The sequence below is a fragment of the Babesia bigemina genome (genome assembly GCF_000981445.1).
Source record: "Babesia bigemina genome assembly Bbig001, chromosome : IV".
Taxonomy (NCBI): domain Eukaryota; phylum Apicomplexa; class Aconoidasida; order Piroplasmida; family Babesiidae; genus Babesia; species Babesia bigemina.
Window position 1 is genome coordinate 518,223 of NC_027219.1, and position 19,268 is coordinate 537,490.

General features: G+C 54.6%; 13 protein-coding genes across 13 annotated transcripts; 4 read left to right on the plus strand and 9 right to left on the minus strand.

The window, feature by feature from the left end:
- Nucleotides 1-745: 745 nt before the first annotated feature.
- On the plus strand, nucleotides 746-1,795 carry BBBOND_0402320 (hypothetical protein; the record flags this gene model as incomplete). The annotated part of the gene is made up of 1 exon (XM_012914475.1): nucleotides 746-1,795. One exon carries the CDS (start codon nucleotides 746-748, stop codon nucleotides 1,793-1,795), a length of 1,050 nt encoding a protein of 349 aa, XP_012769929.1.
- A 638-nt stretch (nucleotides 1,796-2,433) lies between these two features.
- On the minus strand, nucleotides 2,434-3,375 carry BBBOND_0402330 (prohibitin, putative; the record flags this gene model as incomplete). Its single annotated transcript, XM_012914476.1, has 3 exons — nucleotides 2,434-2,847; nucleotides 2,887-3,233; nucleotides 3,270-3,375. 3 exons carry the CDS (start codon nucleotides 3,373-3,375, stop codon nucleotides 2,434-2,436), a joined length of 867 nt encoding a protein of 288 aa, XP_012769930.1.
- Nucleotides 3,376-3,802: 427 nt separating this feature from the next.
- BBBOND_0402340 (-N-acyl-phosphatidylethanolamine-hydrolyzing phospholipase D) lies at nucleotides 3,803-4,876 on the minus strand (the record flags this gene model as incomplete). The annotated part of the gene is made up of 1 exon (XM_012914477.1): nucleotides 3,803-4,876. One exon carries the CDS (start codon nucleotides 4,874-4,876, stop codon nucleotides 3,803-3,805), a length of 1,074 nt encoding a protein of 357 aa, XP_012769931.1.
- Nucleotides 4,877-5,105: 229 nt separating this feature from the next.
- BBBOND_0402345 (hypothetical protein, conserved) lies at nucleotides 5,106-5,484 on the plus strand (the record flags this gene model as incomplete). Its single annotated transcript, XM_012914478.1, has 3 exons — nucleotides 5,106-5,108; nucleotides 5,132-5,269; nucleotides 5,305-5,484. The coding sequence occupies 3 exons, from the start codon at nucleotides 5,106-5,108 to the stop codon at nucleotides 5,482-5,484; spliced, it is 321 nt and encodes a 106-aa protein (XP_012769932.1).
- A 271-nt stretch (nucleotides 5,485-5,755) lies between these two features.
- Nucleotides 5,756-6,574, minus strand: BBBOND_0402350 (peptidyl-prolyl cis-trans isomerase, cyclophilin-type, putative; the record flags this gene model as incomplete). The annotated part of the gene is made up of 3 exons (XM_012914479.1): nucleotides 5,756-5,846; nucleotides 5,881-6,449; nucleotides 6,485-6,574. The coding sequence occupies 3 exons, from the start codon at nucleotides 6,572-6,574 to the stop codon at nucleotides 5,756-5,758; spliced, it is 750 nt and encodes a 249-aa protein (XP_012769933.1).
- Nucleotides 6,575-7,286: 712 nt separating this feature from the next.
- BBBOND_0402360 (antioxidant, AhpC/TSA family, putative) lies at nucleotides 7,287-7,859 on the minus strand (the record flags this gene model as incomplete). The annotated part of the gene is made up of 1 exon (XM_012914480.1): nucleotides 7,287-7,859. The coding sequence occupies one exon, from the start codon at nucleotides 7,857-7,859 to the stop codon at nucleotides 7,287-7,289; it is 573 nt and encodes a 190-aa protein (XP_012769934.1).
- Nucleotides 7,860-8,578: 719 nt separating this feature from the next.
- BBBOND_0402370 (membrane protein, putative) lies at nucleotides 8,579-9,621 on the minus strand (the record flags this gene model as incomplete). The annotated part of the gene is made up of 5 exons (XM_012914481.1): nucleotides 8,579-8,659; nucleotides 8,699-8,857; nucleotides 9,025-9,189; nucleotides 9,265-9,378; nucleotides 9,415-9,621. 5 exons carry the CDS (start codon nucleotides 9,619-9,621, stop codon nucleotides 8,579-8,581), a joined length of 726 nt encoding a protein of 241 aa, XP_012769935.1.
- Nucleotides 9,622-9,763: 142 nt separating this feature from the next.
- BBBOND_0402380 (hypothetical protein) lies at nucleotides 9,764-10,562 on the minus strand (the record flags this gene model as incomplete). The annotated part of the gene is made up of 6 exons (XM_012914482.1): nucleotides 9,764-9,859; nucleotides 9,897-9,962; nucleotides 9,999-10,027; nucleotides 10,065-10,158; nucleotides 10,196-10,234; nucleotides 10,374-10,562. 6 exons carry the CDS (start codon nucleotides 10,560-10,562, stop codon nucleotides 9,764-9,766), a joined length of 513 nt encoding a protein of 170 aa, XP_012769936.1.
- Nucleotides 10,563-10,854: 292 nt separating this feature from the next.
- On the minus strand, nucleotides 10,855-11,455 carry BBBOND_0402390 (hypothetical protein, conserved; the record flags this gene model as incomplete). Its single annotated transcript, XM_012914483.1, has 2 exons — nucleotides 10,855-11,084; nucleotides 11,200-11,455. 2 exons carry the CDS (start codon nucleotides 11,453-11,455, stop codon nucleotides 10,855-10,857), a joined length of 486 nt encoding a protein of 161 aa, XP_012769937.1.
- Nucleotides 11,456-11,706: 251 nt separating this feature from the next.
- BBBOND_0402400 (adrenodoxin-type ferredoxin, putative) lies at nucleotides 11,707-12,313 on the plus strand (the record flags this gene model as incomplete). The annotated part of the gene is given in 4 exon segments (XM_012914484.1): nucleotides 11,707-11,852; nucleotides 11,892-12,070; nucleotides 12,087-12,162; nucleotides 12,199-12,313. 4 exon segments carry the CDS (start codon nucleotides 11,707-11,709, stop codon nucleotides 12,311-12,313), a joined length of 516 nt encoding a protein of 171 aa, XP_012769938.1.
- Nucleotides 12,314-12,587: 274 nt separating this feature from the next.
- On the minus strand, nucleotides 12,588-13,145 carry BBBOND_0402410 (hypothetical protein, conserved; the record flags this gene model as incomplete). Its single annotated transcript, XM_012914485.1, has 5 exons — nucleotides 12,588-12,730; nucleotides 12,766-12,787; nucleotides 12,827-12,918; nucleotides 12,954-13,031; nucleotides 13,073-13,145. The coding sequence occupies 5 exons, from the start codon at nucleotides 13,143-13,145 to the stop codon at nucleotides 12,588-12,590; spliced, it is 408 nt and encodes a 135-aa protein (XP_012769939.1).
- Nucleotides 13,146-13,861: 716 nt separating this feature from the next.
- BBBOND_0402420 (Rab geranylgeranyltransferase, beta subunit, putative) lies at nucleotides 13,862-15,357 on the plus strand (the record flags this gene model as incomplete). The annotated part of the gene is made up of 2 exons (XM_012914486.1): nucleotides 13,862-14,925; nucleotides 15,030-15,357. The coding sequence occupies 2 exons, from the start codon at nucleotides 13,862-13,864 to the stop codon at nucleotides 15,355-15,357; spliced, it is 1,392 nt and encodes a 463-aa protein (XP_012769940.1).
- Nucleotides 15,358-15,472: 115 nt separating this feature from the next.
- On the minus strand, nucleotides 15,473-19,099 carry BBBOND_0402430 (membrane protein, putative; the record flags this gene model as incomplete). Its single annotated transcript, XM_012914487.1, has 5 exons — nucleotides 15,473-15,560; nucleotides 15,598-18,283; nucleotides 18,321-18,414; nucleotides 18,446-18,740; nucleotides 18,777-19,099. The coding sequence occupies 5 exons, from the start codon at nucleotides 19,097-19,099 to the stop codon at nucleotides 15,473-15,475; spliced, it is 3,486 nt and encodes a 1,161-aa protein (XP_012769941.1).
- Nucleotides 19,100-19,268: the final 169 nt, after the last annotated feature.

Below are 19,268 nucleotides of genomic sequence, written 5' to 3' on the forward strand. Positions count from 1 at the left end.
AACGTAAGCTGCGATACAGCTAAATTGCCAGCCTAATGGTGGAAGCGGTAAAATTTCAGAGCTGTGCCTGTTGTGATAGTGGATGCACAGATGTAATGCCGTGCCTATATCGCATAACTGTCGGCTCAAAACTATAGCCTTTAATCTACCTCATCTATGAGATGTGCACATTGTTCGAAGTAAGATTGTGAATGCTGTGAAACGAAACCATGTGACTCCACACCCAAAATAATCTACATGGTTTGTTTTACATCTGTTCTCCCTTATCAGATCTAAAAATATGGGAGTTAAACGGGCATTTCCACGAATTGATTGACCACTCCGGTACATTGGCACCTAAAACGTAATTAGTTGCATATTCTTTAAAATGAACTATCAAGTTACCACACATCTATCCGTGTGATTGCACCCGTGTGACGCGATAATTTTTTTTACACATATTAAACAGAAGTAGGCCCACGCCACAAGTGCCCTCCGAGCAGATACGAAGCAATAACAAACAGGGAATTTATGACAACATTTACCGCCTAATAGTTGAGCCTGTTGATTACTGCTTCCATGTATTTCGGTTGGATGAAATAAAATTTCTGCTCACGTGTCTAATGATGCACCTGACTTTATGAAGGTTGGGTTGGATGAACGAACTTCGAAGCATGGATTACCTATTACGTTAACACAAATCTGTGTGCTGTTGAATCTTTAGGAATATTAGTAACACTTTACACATTAACGACACGCGAGTAGGATGGCAAAGTCAACGTTGATTACGGGTTGGAAAAGGATCGTCCTGGTCGTGTTGGTCCTCACCTTTGGCAATGGAACAACAGCTCAGATCAATGTGAAGCGCTTTAGACACACTTTGAATGATGACCTACGGATATACGTAAATGGGCAGCGAACGCTATACAGCGAGATACAATTCGAAAAAGAACCAACCAAGCATTACATGTTTGCGCTAAAGTACGAGCATTTAAAAAAAACTACGCAATTTCTAAGAGATGTTTTCACGCATTATCAAGGTCTACATCCGTTTAAGCCGTACCTGGGTATGATTGTCGAATTTTACGAACGGAAATTGGCAGAAGCAAATGGGTCATCGTTCTTTGAGTTAAAGCCTAATGAACTGTGCGCAGAGGTTGCTGGATCTCTTACAGGTATCACCGATACGGTGGTGGAGCTGTCGCCACTTTATCATCTAAACCGTCCAGACGTGATCGACGCCATCTCCTGTTTTCGATCTGCGCCTGTCAAAGCACAGGAAGATATGATGGACTTCTGGATGCTGCTTTATCAGTCTCTTTATACAAAGTGCTCTGAAACGTTGCAAAACTTCGATATGGAAAACACAGTAAACGGTTTCCAGGTTGAGAGCGGCGTCACCACCCCCGCCAGTCTAAGGGGCGTTGGTGACACCATCGGCTACGACGAACCCGCATTTGTTGATTTAATTGAGCATGAGTCGGATGAAGCGCCTTGGCTTCGGGAAGATGAGGCAGGTGCGTCACCGTGTATCGCAGGCTCGCTGGGTGCATGGAAGCCCGAGACAGATCGCTCGTTGGAAGCTTCAGATGCTTCAGGGGAAATGGCCGGATCCTCCAACGATGACAGGGGGTGTGATAACATTTCAGGTGCTTGCGATTCACGCACGGAACACCACGACTTCGACTCATCGTCCGATTCTTACTTCAAACCTGAGAAACCTGAAGAGGATGAGGATCCACTCTGGGACGAATACTTCGCGTCGTTTTTGATGCGCCTCAAAAACCGCTCCGATCAAAGTGGCAGTGATGCGTAGTCGTCATTGGCTGCGTAACGAAGCGTTGCGTGGTAAATCCAGAGTGTAGTACGGCAATAGCGTTGGTTGAGTGGACACTGGTTCATGATGTCCATTCATGCATTAGTCGTGCTTGGAAGAGATATCCACAGACGCAAAAGCAGTTAATTTCTGTGGCATGACGCCCTTTTCCATCGAAAAATGAGGTTGCAACACTATAATTAGAGCATCTCCCAGCACTGACTCAGCTTGCGCAAAACGGTTACACGCTTGCCGTATAACTTCGTACGTTCATACGTCCTATAATGCAAGTTGCGACTCATGCGTATGTGGTGAGGCACCAACGAACTCCGATGACCAAAATGAATCCACTTCAAGACAACAGCGAGCTCTGGTGAGCCTCCTGGCAGCGCAAACACACGGCATGTAGCATGCAGTTCATCGCCGCACAGCGGCGAACGGCAGTGAAACTACTAACGCACACCACTATACGTTCTTCGAACGTTCCAAAGTAGGCTGCACTTACACCCATCGAATGCGACTCACTACACAATAGTTGGCACATGCTTGATTCCTACGAATGGCAGCGTTAAATAAAGCTCTGTCCTGAAGTAAACCAGGTTAGAAAATATGTTCGCATTTCGCTAAACGACTGCCAATCACTTCCCCGGAGACACCAGGAGTGAGTCTGAGTTTAACATAACTCTGTTTTGCGATTTAGACAAAATGTCTGCGATTTCCTTGGCAGTCTCGATGCGCCGCAGCGTTATGAAAGCAGGGTTGTCCTTAATCGCGCTGCCGATCTGACACAAGTTAAAGCACAGATTCCTGCAACGTACCAGCTTGGCCGCTTCAGATTCACCCTGGGCCTTGATGATGGTCGACTTCTTCTCCTCCTTGGCCTTCAGCACCACATACTTGCTTCGCTCAGCCTGCTGCTGCGCCACCTGCTTGGCCTCCACAGCCTTCTCGTATTCAGGGCTGAAGCTGACGTGGGTTAGTGACACGTCGTCCAGCAGGATGTTGAAATCGCGCGCACGCTGAACCAGCTGGTCGCGCACCGACTTGCTGACCTGGGGCAAAGTGTAGAGAACCAGGACGCAAAAACGTACCACCTCCCTCTGAGTGATGAGCTGAGAGGCGTTGTACTGCGCAACCACGCTCTTTAGCACCTCGTTGATGATCGACGGAAGCACCTTTTCGTCGTAGTCGCGGCCCAATGACCGGTACACGTCACGTAATCGGCGCTCGTCCGGCCGGGAAAGCACACGGCACGTGATGTTTACCATCTGCAGATCACGGCTTCCTGTCAGCGATGTCAACGTGCGCGGGCGGGTGCGCACATCGTATATGATGGGCCGTTCCAGCCAGGGGATGAGGAAGTGAGTGCCCTCGCCGACCATCGCCTCGCCAACGCCCGTAAGGCGGTTGTAGACCAGAGCACGGTGTCCAGCCTCCACTGAAACCGAATGTCGAGATAATCACATGAACTAACCGTTGTAGAGGCTGTTGTAGGCGGCGGCCGCACCCCCGCCGGCCAGCAACAGCGCCGAGCCGGCGCCGGCGATGCCACGCAAGATCTTCGGCAACTCCGTCGACATCCTTTTATAACCAGCTGTTTGTTATGTGCAGACGGTGGGCGGTTGGGCGCCAGTGGAACGCACGACAGCCGGGGTCTAGACAGCCTCACGCGGGAGCACACTCAACAAATGTTAACCGCGGGCTTACCACTTGATGACGCGTGTAGACTGCGGGCAATAATCTGTTTGAACGCCATAAAGGTGTCTTCTATGCAGTAACATCCCATTTCAGCGGACATCTACACAACGGCACTTGGGCATCGGCAGTGTTACACCTCCGCGTTAAGCACCAGTGAACGCAGCAGAAGCACAGTTATACAGATGTTTTTAACGTTAACATTGCGTTTCGAAAGCGGATGCGCACTGCATCGCGTTTTGGCCGGTTGCACGGCAATAACTCAATAGCGGCGGTAGTACTGTTGCTACGCCGCAGCACCGTAGCGAGTGCTCAGGTCTCCTGTTGCGACCCGACCTCCCCTGGCGCGTTGGCCGCTCCATTGCGATCGTCTGTACATGTGCCTTCGAGGTCGGTGATGTCCGCAGCCTCGCCCTCCCGTAGAACGATAAACTTTTCCCGCAGAGACGGGTCCACCTCACTGATGCGGCGGTAGAGACGTTCCACAAGCTCGCCGTAACCTTCAACCCCGAGTGGAAAGGTGTCATGCGCCACCACCAGCGTTTTACGCGCACCAAGCTCCATGTGGGCGGTGACAGCCTGCTCAGGTGTCAGCTCCGGGCTCCGGCGGAAGACGGGGCCCAACGGCAAAATAGCCACGTCGATGGAGTGGCCCTGGCGACATAGGAACTCGCGAATCTCCCGAAAGTGGCTCCCGTAGGCGGTTCGCCCTGCGTAATAGACCGATTTAGTGGCGGAACGGATGAAGAATGAGCCCCAGAGCAGAAGGTCCCGGTTGTACCACCGCCGGCCGCTGTTGGAACACGAGGGAAGGAACGTGACTTCGACGCTGCCGAAATTCACAGTCTCGTACCAGCGCAACGGGTACGTGTAACCGCGAAAGAAGAACATGACGTAGCGTGAAACGTTCATGCCACCCAACACCAGGGCGGCGCCGGCGTCGCCCAGCCGCCGCATGCTGAACGAGTCGACGCAGCCGTACGCATTGTTCGACAGCAGCACGAAGTCCGGCATAGGGCACTTCCAGAACTTGATCACCCGATTCGTCACGCGCCGCAAGCCGAAAAGAGGAAAGTAGAGTCGGCGGGAAAACAAGGGGTCGGTCAGAAACGCGGCGCCGCCGGTCTGGATGTACACCGTTCGGTGTCCCAGGAAGGTCAAACTCGAGCGGTCCTCATCCACTCTGGTTATTTCAATTGGGGCGCCGGGGACCTCGTTCGGCCAGGAGCCTAATCGGACGCCCAGCAGGCCCGCAAGGCCAGGAATCTTGCGACATAGCGCGATGCTGAGCTTCTCAAGCAAAGCGCCCCGCTGCCGAGGTAGAGCGAACCCGGAAACGTCGCCGCGGACGTGCCAGGGGTTCAGAAACCATGGCAGCAGCCGCATGACCGCTTACCACGGGGCGCCGTAAACGGCGGCACACGGGCGAACTAGACACGCCTCCGTGCCCTTATACGATGCCAGTACGCAACGCCAATGACACCGCAAAGCCATTTATAACGCAACAACAGCGATCCACGCCGATGTGCGGAGTGCCGAAGGCAAAACGGCACCTGGCTCCCCACCCGGAGCTGCGACTACACATTCTACGTTATTCCAGAAGCCGCCGCCCAAAATGGTAGGTGGAATCTAATTGCGGAGAATACGGTGCAGTCGATTGCCAAGAGGTTCGTGCCGCTGTTCGACCGCGTGCTGGTCTCGAAGATCAAGCCGGATGCCAAGACCAAGTCAGGTCTGCTGCTGCCGGAGTCTTCTAACCTCTCGTCGAAGCTCGCCACCGTTAGTTCCAGTGTACGGCGGAATATTGTTGCCAGGTGCTGGCTGTGGGCGCAGGAAGGCTGAACGCAAAGGGAGAGCTTATTGCGCCGACCCTCAAGAAGGGCGACACCGTCGTCATACCGGAGTACGGCGGGATGGAGCTAAAGTTGGACGGCGAGAAATACACGGTCTACAGGGAGGAGGACATCATAGGAGTCGTCAACCAGAATGCTTAACGCCAGTTGCCCACCGGCAACAACAGTGAGCACGCTTCAGAAGACCTGACGCGAGCTGGATGATCGCCGCTCCAACTAGTCGGCCCACATAAACACCGTTGTACCGTGTTAAATACGTTTGACCGTTGCTTCCGCTGACACATGCCCCCTAACCGAAGTTAATGATGCTGCGTGGGACTTCCGTGGTGAAGGTAACAGCTACATGGCGATAATAGATTGTAAGAAAGCGTGTCTATGTTTGGACAGCATGTAGACACAAAGCAGCGTTACATCACGTAGGTGATGCTAAGGCGCTTGCTCCTCTGACAAAGAAGCTTTTGGGGCCGTCCTCGGGGCCTCGATACAGCCCGCACCCGATGATGCTGCGACACATGACGCTGCTGCGAAGAAACCTACCGCAAATCGCGCTTGGGCACGCCTTCGTCCAGCTGCTCGTTACCCAAGGAACGAATCAGCTTCATCCCTTTGACGACCGTGCCCAGGACGACGGGCCGCCGGCCCAGGCAGGGGTTGCCCACCAGCGTTATTAGGAACCTCGATGTCATCCCCACCTGGTCGCTGGTGGATAGCATCGCAACATCGCCCTCCTGCATAAACGGCAGCTCAAAACTCTCCTCGGGCATGGTGCGTCCGTAGATGGTGCATGAGCTCAAGGGGCCGCCGGGGTGGAACAGCTGCCCGAAAATGATGCCATTGCGGGGAAAGACCTGGTCCACCTTGGAATTTAGGAACCCGATGCGGCGTCCGCCCACATCGTACCCCTTGCACATCTGCACGAAGTTCTCGCACGTAAGCGGCTGGTGGTGTCCGTAGAGGCCGATGAGGATGCGGCCAAGGTACCGGCGGTCGGCCGCTAGGTCGAAGTACACGTAATCCGTAATGGCATCCTCCGACAACGACGAGTTCTCGTGCACGGTCACTGCACTGCGACGCTTGTTGTAGTAGGTTGCGCAGCCCACGGCTCCCTAAGGCCACGTTACACAAGCAACCACGCACCTACCAATAGCGCCTTAGTGCCCCAAGACAAGCCGCCGACCTTGCGCGCGGCGAAACACAGAAGGTCGACTGGCAGGAGGAGAGTACTACGCATGGCTCTTAGACGCCAGAGCCAGGGCACTTAACCGTGTGATGCCGCTGCTCCATGGAATCCTGCACCTGACGGCTTCGGATGACTGCTGCGCCGCGACACAGCACACCTCAACAATTTGACGGCGCTGCGATATATATGCCTATCCTGAACTCTATCGGATGGCGGCAGAGTGACGCTGCTGCGCGGTATCGTTCTAGTTGTGCGATGTGCTGAACCGACCCACTAACGTGGGAACAACGCCGGCCAAATTTGAGCGAAGAAGCAACTGTGTCGGCGAATTCGGTGTTATAATTTAATCGCAGCCGCGATAATGTGCTTAGACAGGTTGATTCCACCGTGCAATCACGCGTTGCTCGCGTAGTTACGTCACAATTTGATAACGCATACAATGTAGCCGTGCAGCCGTCAAAACACTGTCTCGCCGCTTGAACGAACCTGAAATACGTAATATAATGCTGCCACTAAGCGTTAGCGGATTCGCGCATCACGTACAACCCCGGTAACGCCGTAGAAGGATGCCAACCGGCATACACATTGCACAGTCTAATAACAACTGCTAACCAACGAACTATCTCATACTTGCAGCCACATATGCGCGAACCCGTTTAGGTGTAGCGGTATTACGCCGCGGAGCGCGTAAAAAAGAAATTTATTGCTACAATGCATAAACGACATTATCCGGTGGGCATGTTCATAACAAAATGGGCTCCATTTAAGCCTTTTCGAACGTTTTGGCAAGGTATTCGCCCGTGGATTCGGCGGTCGGGGCCATGGCGGCGGCACCCTTCCTCCAGTTGGCCGGGCAGACGTGGCCGGATTCGTCGGAGAACTTGATGGCGTCGAACACGCGCAGGGTCTCGTCCACCGAGCGGCCGATGCCCAAATCGAAGACTGCGACATGGCGCACCTTTCCAGCTTTGTCTATCAGAACCGATGCCCTCTGAGCGAATCCCTCGGGGCGCAGCATGCCGAAGCTCTTAGAGATGGAGCGCGACAGGTCGGAAACCAAAGGGAACTTTACGCCTTGAACGCCGCCTTGCTTCAGATCCATCTGGCTCCACGCCAGGTGGGAAAAGGGGGAGTCCACTGAAACGCCGACCACCTTGATGCCGCGCTCCTCGAACTCGGAGATGCGCTCCGAAAAACCCAGAAGCTCGGAAGGGCACACGAAGGTGAAGTCGAGCGGGTAGAAGACCATCAGGCCGTAGGAGCCGCGGAAGTGCTCCGCAGCGTCGAAGTCCTTCACGGAACCGTCGACAACGGCGGAAGATTTGAAACTGGGCATCTCTCGGCCAACCAGGTCGGCAAGGTTAACGGAGCAAGACGATGCCTGTGTGCCGAAAGCCCTTCGCGAAGCGGCGCTGTTAACCCAGCTGCCGTGCAGGGAAGCGGGCGTTCTCAAACAGCGCGTAACCGACGACCCGGGGCAGCGCATAGCGGCCCTGCAGGCTGCGGCAGACACGCGGACAACGCTGCCGATCATGGTGAAGAGCAAGATTATACGCAAGTGTAAAAGTATCCGGGAAGCCGGTGACGCTGGAATAGACGGGGACTGAGGCGAGCACACTGAACACACCACGCAACACCTAAAGCGCCGCGCACGTACACACCAGAAACCCTCAAACTGCTATAACTGCGCCAAAACATGAACACGCGTTGGGTGTGGAAGACAACTTAAAGCACAGTTCGCTAGAAACGGGTAGCGGCGGCATCCCGGTGTGAAGCTCCGGCCGACAACGTGAGACACCGAGCTTTCAGCGCCGGCGCGACGACGTCGCAGCCCAGGATACAGCGCTCTGCTGCAGATAGAGCCTGCACGATGTACCTAGAGCCCTAATACACCACCACGTAGCCTTTGCACGGGAAGTGGGTATGCTCCAGCATGCCACCGCTCCTTCCCGCCCGAAGCAACGTCCCACCTGGCGGCTACATTACAACCAAAATTCCTACGACCGCTCACGTGAGTTGGCGAACAACATGTGATTTGCGGGTGCCACTGGCAGATCAAATCTCCACGTTGTACGCGTTGTCACGGTTGAACCTCCAGAACTCTTGGTGGCGCAGGTAGTTGTTGCAAAACCCGGCCTGACGCATGATAGAGCGACACTAGACGACAGGACGTACCAGGGTGCCCAGGACGGCGCCAACGGGCCACGTGTAAGATTCCTCCTTCGCCAAGGCAAGCTTGATGTGATACTCGGCTTCGTCCTCAACCTTCATGAAACCGAACATGAACCCGAACACCGCACCCATGGTGCAGGCGATCACCAAAATAACCAGAACCTGAGTGCAAGTTAGCGGCCCGAAACACATGTGGTCAATACACGAGAACATGATAAGGCATCGCAGTCAGCGTCCTCACGCCGCCGCCCTGGGCTGGGCCAGCGCCGCTGCAAAGCTAAAAGCGAAACCATTGGCACACGAAGCAGAAACATGGACTAATTACTAACCTGCGATTTCGACTCGACCAACGGACGTGCGACGGAAGTCTCGAACATGGAGATGAAGTAGTTGACGAGGTCGACGATGGTGAACGTCAGGGCAAAGGAGATCGAAATGCCCAGCAGCGTGTATATCGCCACCTTGAGCACAAACGGGAAATGCGTAAACCAGCTCTGGCGCAAGAAAAAGCACACGAATCCGGACGCAACGATCTGAACCTCGTCACGAGCACACAGGAGACCACCTACCATCAGTCCGAAGTAGCGGAGAAACTGACGCTGCTTACCGTCAACCTCCGCCGTCGAGATGTTCAGACGCCAGAGAATCACGATACCGATAACGATGAAGGTGAACGCGAAGTACTGCGATGGAGTGAAACACAACGGACGCAGACACACCAGAGTGAAGAACGGCGAGGTAGACACCTCAACCAAGGCGCAGTTCACGATGAGCGAGCATATTGTGCCGATAACGCAGCCGAAGCACGAAGCCAAAAGCGTGCTCCAAAAGGGCAATTTCGACAACGGCATCTCGTTGTCGAACCACGCCACGTAGTCGCCATTTCTGGTGAGGCTGAAGTCGTCGGAACTTATAGATTTCATCATTTCGCCTAACCGATATAAATATGCTGTAAACGCAGCCTGCAACGGATGACTTGCAGGCTCAGTCACACCATACGAAACGGGCACACAACACGTCCCAGCAGCCAACTACACACATCACATACACAATACACTATGCGTGCGATTACAGTTCGTCTAGTTCACGGTTTATCTCGCGTAATTCCAGTGACGCGGCCACCAGATCGTCCATGAGCCGGCGTATGCGTGCCTTGGCTGCGTCCTGCGCACAGGTGAACACGGAAGAGGCCACCACCGACCTCTGGTTCCTTGTTTCCCTCGCCAGACTCCGCCTTGGCACGAGCGTAGGCCTCTTCACTCGCTTCCTAACAGCTTTTACGGTCAAAACAGGCGCTTCCCACCTCTTCGAGGTCCTCCTTCAGGCCGGAGTCTGCACACTGTCCACACACACGAACTACGCAACGCACCTTCAGCGTCTTCGAGTGTCTTCTCGTTACGTTCGAACCTGAGCAGAAATGCAACACACAAAGTGGCCCTGTACCGATCCTCGGCGTCGTCCAGCTGCGCAATTTCACGGCACGCAACAGCGTCGACTTACCTCCTGGCCCACATCGTCGTCATCGGCTTCCTCGCGACCCTGACGCTTTTATAACAACACCATACACACTCAAATAGGCTGGTGAAAGACACCAAGGGAAACGACGCACGGCAGATGTGCAGAAATTGCGCAATTACTTAATGAGCGGAACAGAGTTGCTCGCGACCGTATAGCGTACCTCGTCGTCATCTATATCGTCTTCGTCTATATCATCGTCGTCTCGGCTGGCAGCGCGCTGCGCCGCTTTCACGGAAGACGCTGCGCCGCTGACTGCCGCGGAAGACTCCAGCGACCGCGCGCCATCGACCTCGCAGCGGTTGCAGAGAGCGACAAACCAAAATATAAGCACCGACGCCGTTATATGCATCGCTCAATGCGTATTGTGGCGGGAAGGTCGGTCGAAGACCGGTACCGCCGACGGTGGGCGGAGCTCCGACACGACAGCACAGGCAACCAGACACAACTCCACATTCGCTCATTAAAATCGGCTAGTGTACCGCGAACAGTACTGTATGACTTGTTAGAATATCTGTCTACCAACGGCCCTGTGTTCGGTCCGCCGAATACGGGTGCGCACCTGACGGAGATCGGCAATCTCGCACATTCCGCCGGGCTCGGCACCCGCGCTCGGATATGATAGGCTGCGATAAAGCACGACTTCACGCGTTCGGCACGAAGTCGCGGTCGTTCACCACAATCTTGTACATGACGCTGTTGAATGGCGAACGCAGGCGCAACTTGGCAATCATGCGCTGGGAAAACGACTGGCTGGTGGCCTTCTTCATCAGATCCGGGCTGAACCACGTCTGGATGCCCAGGTACTGGTAACGGTCCAGCTGGCCTCCGTGGGTCATGTTCTCCAGGCGAACAAGCTTGGTGCTGCCGTAACCTGCGCACAGTGACGTGGCGTCGTGGACCGGAGCGGTAACGCTCCAAACGCGAACCCTACATCTTTCACAACAGTTGCAGATGTTAACAGCTAGGTCGCATACGAAATCACCCACCTTCCTGCGTCTGGAGGTACCGCGTCAGGCACTTTACATTGTTCTCGAACTCAGACGAGTGCTCCGGGTCGACCTCGTAAAAACTCAAAAAGGCGTAGTCGCGCTGAGAGAACGCCGGGTGCACCTCCCAAACGCGTTCCAGATCGGGGTTGGTGAACGCGTACGAGGTGATAAAGCCCAGCGTGAACGTCACAGCCCTGTTCACGAACCTACGCGTGAACACTGTGCCGCCGACTGTGCGAGCTACGTGCAGCATCCCGCTATCCTGCCGATGTGTGATTACACACACCCTGTCATGGTAAACGGCGACTGCTCATAAAGGCGCCGGGCGGCGTTCGACGCCCTGAGTCCCCCATCAGATGGCGACTGCGGAAGGCCGCGAGAAGGAGTGGCAGTTCGCCGTTTCCGAACCTTCGAACGCACGCCTATGGGTGTGTCATGAGGGTATGAATTTTACGCCGCGAGGGTAATGGCACGCAACGCCGTGGACATCCAACAGTGGCGATCATGAGACACCGGCTGCTCTCGGCGCTGATTACGCGAGGTTGCCACTCGACTCCGCCACTGAAGCACGCGCTGGCCAACATAAACAGGCGCGCTCAGTGCCATAAGAGGCTCTTCCACACCAATATCGCAAACAACAACGCAGATAGGTGAGCCGACGACCAGGCGACGTGATCACTGGGCCGCAGCGTGACCTTCGTGTTCGTCAACCAGGACGACAAGGAGACGGAAGTCACGGTGCCAGTGGGCACCACTGTACTAGAAGCAGCCCACAAATTCAACATACAGCTCGAGGGTATGCCCACAGGACCGCCCGTCATGATGCGCAGGAGCATGCGACGGATGTATGGCCTGCTCCACGTGTCACGTGATCTTCGATGAAGACGTATACGACGCGCTCCCGGAACCCGAGGATGCAGAGCTGGACATGCTGGACCTGGCTCCGTGCCTCACGAACACGTGAGTTGCAGTGAACGCCGAAGTGACAACGCGCAGATCTAGGCTAGGATGCCAAATCAAGCTCGACACCTCCCACCAGGGGATTCGGGTACAGCTGCCGAAGATAACGCGGAATTTCTATGTAGACGGGCACGTGCCCATGCCTCACTGAGTGCCGCCGACCCGCGCGTGCGCGGGAGCCGCCATCAACCGATACGTAATATTCACAACCTCTGTTTTTGGTCATTGTGGATCCATGTCACCATGGGATGCGATAGGCTAGTGTACACCCGCGGATGTGCGGAATTGCGATGGGCACTAATAATAGTTCGCCGTCAGGCTTGGGTTGACGGAGACCGGGTACGAGACCGGCAACGACACTTCCGGTGTCACAGGTCGACCGGAGAGCTCCAACCTCGCGATTCGCCTGTATACAGTTAATCAGGTCACGCTGCAACCGACTCCTCGGCGCCGAGCTCAGCTTTCAACGCCTCCAATGTGTTGGTCTGCGCTATCAGCTCGGAGAGCATCTCCTCGGGGCTGAGTTCCTCCAGCTGCTCAAGCACCTGGTAGTATTCCTTGTGCACCACTGTGACGAGTGAGACGTGAATTGTGACAATTCACCTGGGCTGATGGCCTCTGTCTCCTGCACACGAAATCAGACAGCAATTAGACACTAACGCACCAAAGCGATTTCGGCGAGACGGTTCACGCTCTCCAGTTCGTTTGGCCGGATTTCAATGTACGGAACGGGGCGAGTCACCTCCAGGAGCGCGCCTGAGCTCATAGATCGACATCAACGTCGCACACACCCGAGGAATCGTCTCCAGTAATCTGACCCAGAGGCACATCACCACCGAAGCTTACGTCAATATTCAGACCCTTCTTAGCTGTAGTGAAGTGTAGATACACACACAGAAAACGCACTCACGTTCGGCTGCATCGCAGGAAAAACAGCGGAGCACGCAACACAACGCAACAAAAATTTGCCACGTCGCGGCCATCGCTCAATTAAAAAACACTCTACTCGCTCATAAAATCATTTTTTTACACTTTTGCTCCTAGAATTTCAACTTTTAGCGGGGCGTCGCGCAACAGGAATGAAAATTCCAATGCTGCCGTAGAAAAGCCCAATAAAAGGCGCTATAGCCAGACTTATACGCATCGCAAACGTTCACTTCTCATCCTTCTCTTTCGTCTTCCAGACATCAGAGAACTGGCTTCTAAGCACACATCCGCCGACGCCGCAGCGAAGCTAACGTCGGACTTGAAACACACGTCAGACGCAACGCGCAGATCCCACGAGTGTAACGGGCCATCCAGCGCACGTATAAGTTTGGCGAGTGGTTACCGAGTCCTTCGCAACACAACCGCAGAAAAACAACGACCTAGTAGAAAATGCGAGAATTGTATCCCGAAAACCAGCTAGGTCGTAGGAAGAACATTCTTGCTCATCATTGGTGACAAGAATTTATGAAAAGGATCGAAACAGGGTAGTGTGAGTATTGACAACCGTTCCGCAGGGGACGATCATCTTTTGTCTTCCAAGGCGCTACTTAACATCCGTGCACACGGTAGACAGCTCAAACTGCGCAGTTCGCCTGAGCCGCGTAAACTAAACTACCCCCCCAATTCACGATTAATCTAAAACTTTGACACAAGGCGTCTACAAGCCGAGCCAAGCACCATCAGCCCAAGTAGTAACCGAACTCTAGAGAAAATGGAAGATGCTCGCAAGGAAAAAATCCTGAAAGGCATCCACGCCTATTTCAATGCCTTCTACAAGCATGGATTGAGTCTCTTGGGTGACACTGAGGTTATGCCCCTCGATGTCCAGGAAACGAGGGCCCACCACGAGCAGGAGCTCTTGAAAGGGATGTACTGGGCGCTGTTTTCTCTCCACCTGCTTTACAACAGGTACAACATGGCCACCAAGGAACAACTGGAACACAACAGAGCGCAGGCTGAGCGCGAAAGTGAGCAGTCTGATGCCGAGGACAGTGACCTCGACATGAGCACCTATCACTACCCTCCCATAGATTTTACGGAACCGCCCGATGAGGACGAAGATGATGCACCAGCAAGAGATGTTAACGCGTCCGACCTTGCGGCGGCGCTTAACGAGATGCAGCTGCTGCGCACAAGCAACCGCGTGCTCGGCGGACCTGAACTGGACACTAGCATACTCAAGGGGAAGGAAGTGGACATGGTTTTGAGGTTTCTCAAAGTATGCCAGAGGGAATTCGTGTACGATGACTACATGTTTCTGGGTTTCGCCAACTCCGACGACAGGAGGAGATTCACGGCTAACGTCACCAGCACACTCATGGCAATCAACACCTACAGGGTCATCGGCGACAATTTGAGAACGAAATCAAGCATCAGTTTCCTCAAACATATGTCATGGATGTATCAGTGGGAGGAGATTCTTTCCTTTTTCAGCTTGCTGTACGTCAAAAACGAAGGATACTACAGGAAGTGCGTCATGCCGCAGACAGCACACTGCTCGGATATCAGACACACGGCGTCTGCCGTGCTGTCCACCTCTATGATCCTCAGGGTCTGCCAACACGCAACTCCCAACAGTATGAGGAGCGTTGAGGGATGGGTAAACGTCGAGGAAGTGACTGCGCACGTCCTGAAGCACTTCAACGATGACGGAGGAGTCGGACTCTCACCCGGCGCGGAAAGTCATTGCGGAGCGGCATTTTGTGCACTACTTATACTAACAATCTTGGGGAAAATCAAGGTAATAGACAGGAACCTCTTGGTCGGCCTCAGAAAGTAAGTTGATGCATGGATTAACCAGAACATTAAAATGTGTCTTTCGTTTACATCGACAGTGAAATAGTGAAGATTTTATGATAACTGCGTTAATGGTTTTGCAGCTGGCTTGTCAAGCGTCTAGCCAACTTTGGGGGCGTATCTGGCAGGATCGGTAAATGCGAGGACATGTGCTACTCCTTCTGGATGCTCGCTGCGCTCGACCTCTTGAACAAGTGCGGAGTTCACTCGCAGATATTGAGGGGACGTGAAATGATCAGGTTCATCGAGAAGTGCCAGACTCCCGGGGGAGGAATAGCCCCGTACCCATGCGAGCCGGGCGTGACTCCGCAGCCTGACCCCTACCACACGTTCGCGGCGCTCATGACGATCGCTTTCATTGAAGAAGAGAACCAGCAGACGGATATGCCACTGCTACAGATGCTCATCTGAGCGACGTGAATGTGTGCGCCAGCCAAAAAGACAGAACGTTAACCACTATTTTCCCCATGCTGAACACTCCCTTGGGGTAGAAATCAGTCACAGCCTACAACTTAATCATATTACATCACAGCGCACCTACGCATTGGTTTCCCGACAGGGCGAACAGTATCCCCAGCGTTAACGTCAGCCGCGCCAACGCCAAAAAGGTGTACCTGTTGGTGGATGTCACAAAGCGTGCCTACAACTAACCCGGCCACGGACTCGAACGAGTCGCATGCTATCCACGAAGCCAAATCCGAATGGCTAAACTCCTTCGATTCGGTGGACTTGGCTGTTGCAGAGGCCTTCGGAGACGGCTTGTCGGCGCCTGTTTTAGCTGAGCCGGAAGTTGCGGTCTCGGAGAGCTTAGCCAGGTAGTCCCGCTCGCTCTCCGAGACAAACAGGTACTGCAGGGCGCAGATGGCGGTAATGTTGAATATGGCGAAAGCTAATGCCACTGCGATGTCGCACGGCAGGCCGACGTATGTGTCGAAGAACAAGAAGGCGGAGTCGAAGTCCAGCTGGAACAACGAATCCTGATGCCCGGCAACGAAGTACATCAGGTCGCAAAACAGCAGAAACACTACCGTGCACATCAAGCGACTGCGCACGCTCAGCTTCGCGAAAAGCGATGACGTATTGTAGAGGACCAGCGCGAAAGCGAACGCGCCGACCGCTTTCTTGGGGCCGTTCAGAAGCAATACCATCCACAACATGTTCGTCAGGAACCAAAAGAGGCGGTTTGAGCGGCTATGCGGCACGCCCTCTAGATTGTAAATGGTGCCCCGGAAGTCCAACGCCAGTGTGAGCCAGACCAGCATGGTGAGTACCGCCATGGCGCGTGCGCTGTACAGGGCGAGGAGAGTTTTTGCCACGACGGGATTGCGTACCTTTATCAGATGCATGCTCAGCCAGGAAACCACGCGGCGAGAGAAATAATGCCGTTCGCACTTCATCGCATAGTGGAGCATCAACAGCACGTATTGGATGGTCCACACCCCGCGCAGCAACGGTCTGTTCATTGGACTGCGGCGTATTGCCTTTAGTGGAAGACTCATCTCGGCAGCGTCGCCGCCGTTCACGGGGTGCCGCGTCAAACGCAGCAGGGTGAAGTAATACACAGTCAGCACCGCTGCTCCGCATTCAAACGTGCGGAACACATCGTTCACCTTGATGTACCACTGGGGCTCCATGTTGCCGATGCTGCGGCACTCCTCGAAGCGGTGAATCAGATACGAAAACTTCAACACGAAACACAACACGCCGAAGTTCCGATACGCACCGTACAGACGCAGCGACCCCGTGCGCTTCACCGCCGGAAACATGGCCATGTAGAGACTCAGAACGACGGCGTGACGCAACGCAGTGTCATGCGAGATAATGGCGCATTGGGACACGATCGTCTTTACAGCGAGAAGAACGTAGAGAATCACGGCCACAGCAACGGGGTTCACACCTGACATATGGGAGAGCAACTGCCTCAGCCCACCGTCATATCTGCCCTCGGGCAGCGGTTGAGCGAAGTGTTTCCGCTCACGGTACAGCAGCGCGAAGTTCCGAACGAAAAATGGCACGTCTAACAAGAAGCACAATACAAACAACAAACATAAGTAGCACGCCAAATAAAACCATGGGCTTGGTGCCTCTATGTCGCACCACCTCTCAAAGGGCATGATGAAACGCTTGAGCACGCTAGTAGCCAAGTGTCTAGGCACCGCGATGCCCGTAGGCACCTGCGCACTAACCTGGTCAATTTGAGCCGAAATGGCCCAAGCGGCAGCACCGGCCAGAACCAACTTTATGAGCCCCCGCATCATAATCCGACCAATCGTAGGGAACTTCCGGGCCTCGAAAAAAACCAGCTCGTCTTCGGACAACTTCCGCACGTGGCAGATGCGGCACGCGACCAGCAACAAATACGCCGACAATAGACACGCTATGGCCATAAACAGGGTCGAAAGGACCATATACTCCGGGGTCAGAAAGACGTTGGTTGCAACGATCATCTGCTTGGTGGCTGCTATCAGGCGCTCGCACTGCCTGATGTAGGAGTTGCATATATCCACCATCGCCGCGGGCTCCACCTGGTCGCGGCCCATGCTGCGCACGAAGCTGTAGTAGTGCGACAGAACCTTACGTTCGCGGACGACCGCAGCGTACTTGCATTTGTGTTTCTGCTTCTCGGAATCCGGTATCGTCGTGTCGACGGCGCGCAACGCGTTATGCGCAACCACGTGAAGCAGCTGCGTCAGGTACTTCACCGAAAGGAGCTTGTTCACGTTGCCGCGCGCGTCCTTTATGAGCGGCACTATCTCCTTAATGATGCTGCCCTCCGAGTGGAAGGGCACGGGCCTGTTCATTAACAGGCACAGGGAGCTGGCCACGTTAATGTGCGCCGACTTGTTCACGGGGTAGCTCAGGGACACGCGGCCGTTCAGCACGTTGTGTTCCCTGGCGTACCCGGTGGGCGCGTCGTTGAGATCGCACATGTCACTCGTTACCCGGCGCAGCTCGAGGTCGGACGTAACGAACAAAAACGAGTCCACCTCCTCCTTGGTGGCGCCACCGTGGGAGCCGTTCGTCTTCTGCCCGTGGTCGCCCAACACATACACCATTACATTCGACTTCTCAAAGGCGCGCGTGATGATTTGACGGATGAACGCGTCGTAGTCGTCCAGGTAGTAGGTCATATCCGCGCTGACACGCTTACCGCTGTGACCCAGGTGGTCGATGGCGAGCAAATGCAGGACGTTGACGTCGCACTGGTCCAGGAACTCCGCATAGTGCGAGCTTACCAGGGAGTCGGGGAACACCATGTCGTAAATGTCTATGCCCTTGCCTGTGTGCTTCATGAACACGCGCTCGGGGCCCAGCAGATCATAAGAAATCACATCGCCTAGCAAACGTTTGCGTTGACGCCAAAATGAACGTACCCAGTAGACACAACTTGTCGCCGTTGTGCGCCAACTGGTTGCCGAAGTTGTCAATCTCCAGCTGCACCGCAGTTGCGGCCCCTACCACCTGCCACTGGTCACACGGGAGGAATGCACGAACGTACCATGTTGCCGCGGCGAGATTCGCCCGTGAACAAACATTTGAAGGAGAAAGTTGTGAATGTTGGCGTTGGGGCCTCGAAGCGGAAGAAACGGCTGTAGTTGCGGGTGGTTGGCGAGTGCAGGTAGTCGTGGTACAGCGGCATGTGGTTGGTGAACACCGCGCGAGGCTCCCCAGGCTTCAGAGTGGGGTCATACAGCGCGTAGTCGACGCGCGCGCCGTCAACAACCACGATAACCGACGAGTCTATGGGCGTATACGACAGCCAACCAGCAGGCATGTCGCCGCCGACCGTGAAACTGCAATTATTTGAACCGGGGAGGAGCGAAACATACCGCTTAGGCGCCACATAGTCGAAAACCTTGCCGCGGCCCGAGACGTAAGTCTCGTACTCGGGAGCTACTCGGCGCCAGCATGTCTCCGGGCTGCCCCGGGACCCTTGCACGGATGACTTCTGTGACACATTGCTGTCGAGCTCGAACTCCTCGAATAAGCTCGGGAACGGTAGCACGAAGCGGTCGGATATGTACGGTTTGAATGTGTTCTTGCCATCGAGGTTTAGAGTGAATAGAATCACAGACAAGGTTGCGAAGGCAAAGATGGAAACGACCAAAGACACCACCAACAGTCCACACCCCTTACCGCCGAACATACCCATCACTGATGTGTGCCAGAAGCGCCCGGAAAAAAAGTGCCGCCGCCGCAAAGAAGACACTCGCGTATATCGCCACGGCGACACCCCCATAGCAAACGCCACTTTGCGACCGAGACTAAGCCGCATTTGCAGAAATAACGCCAGCGAATAAATAGGTGCACGTGTTTGTGGC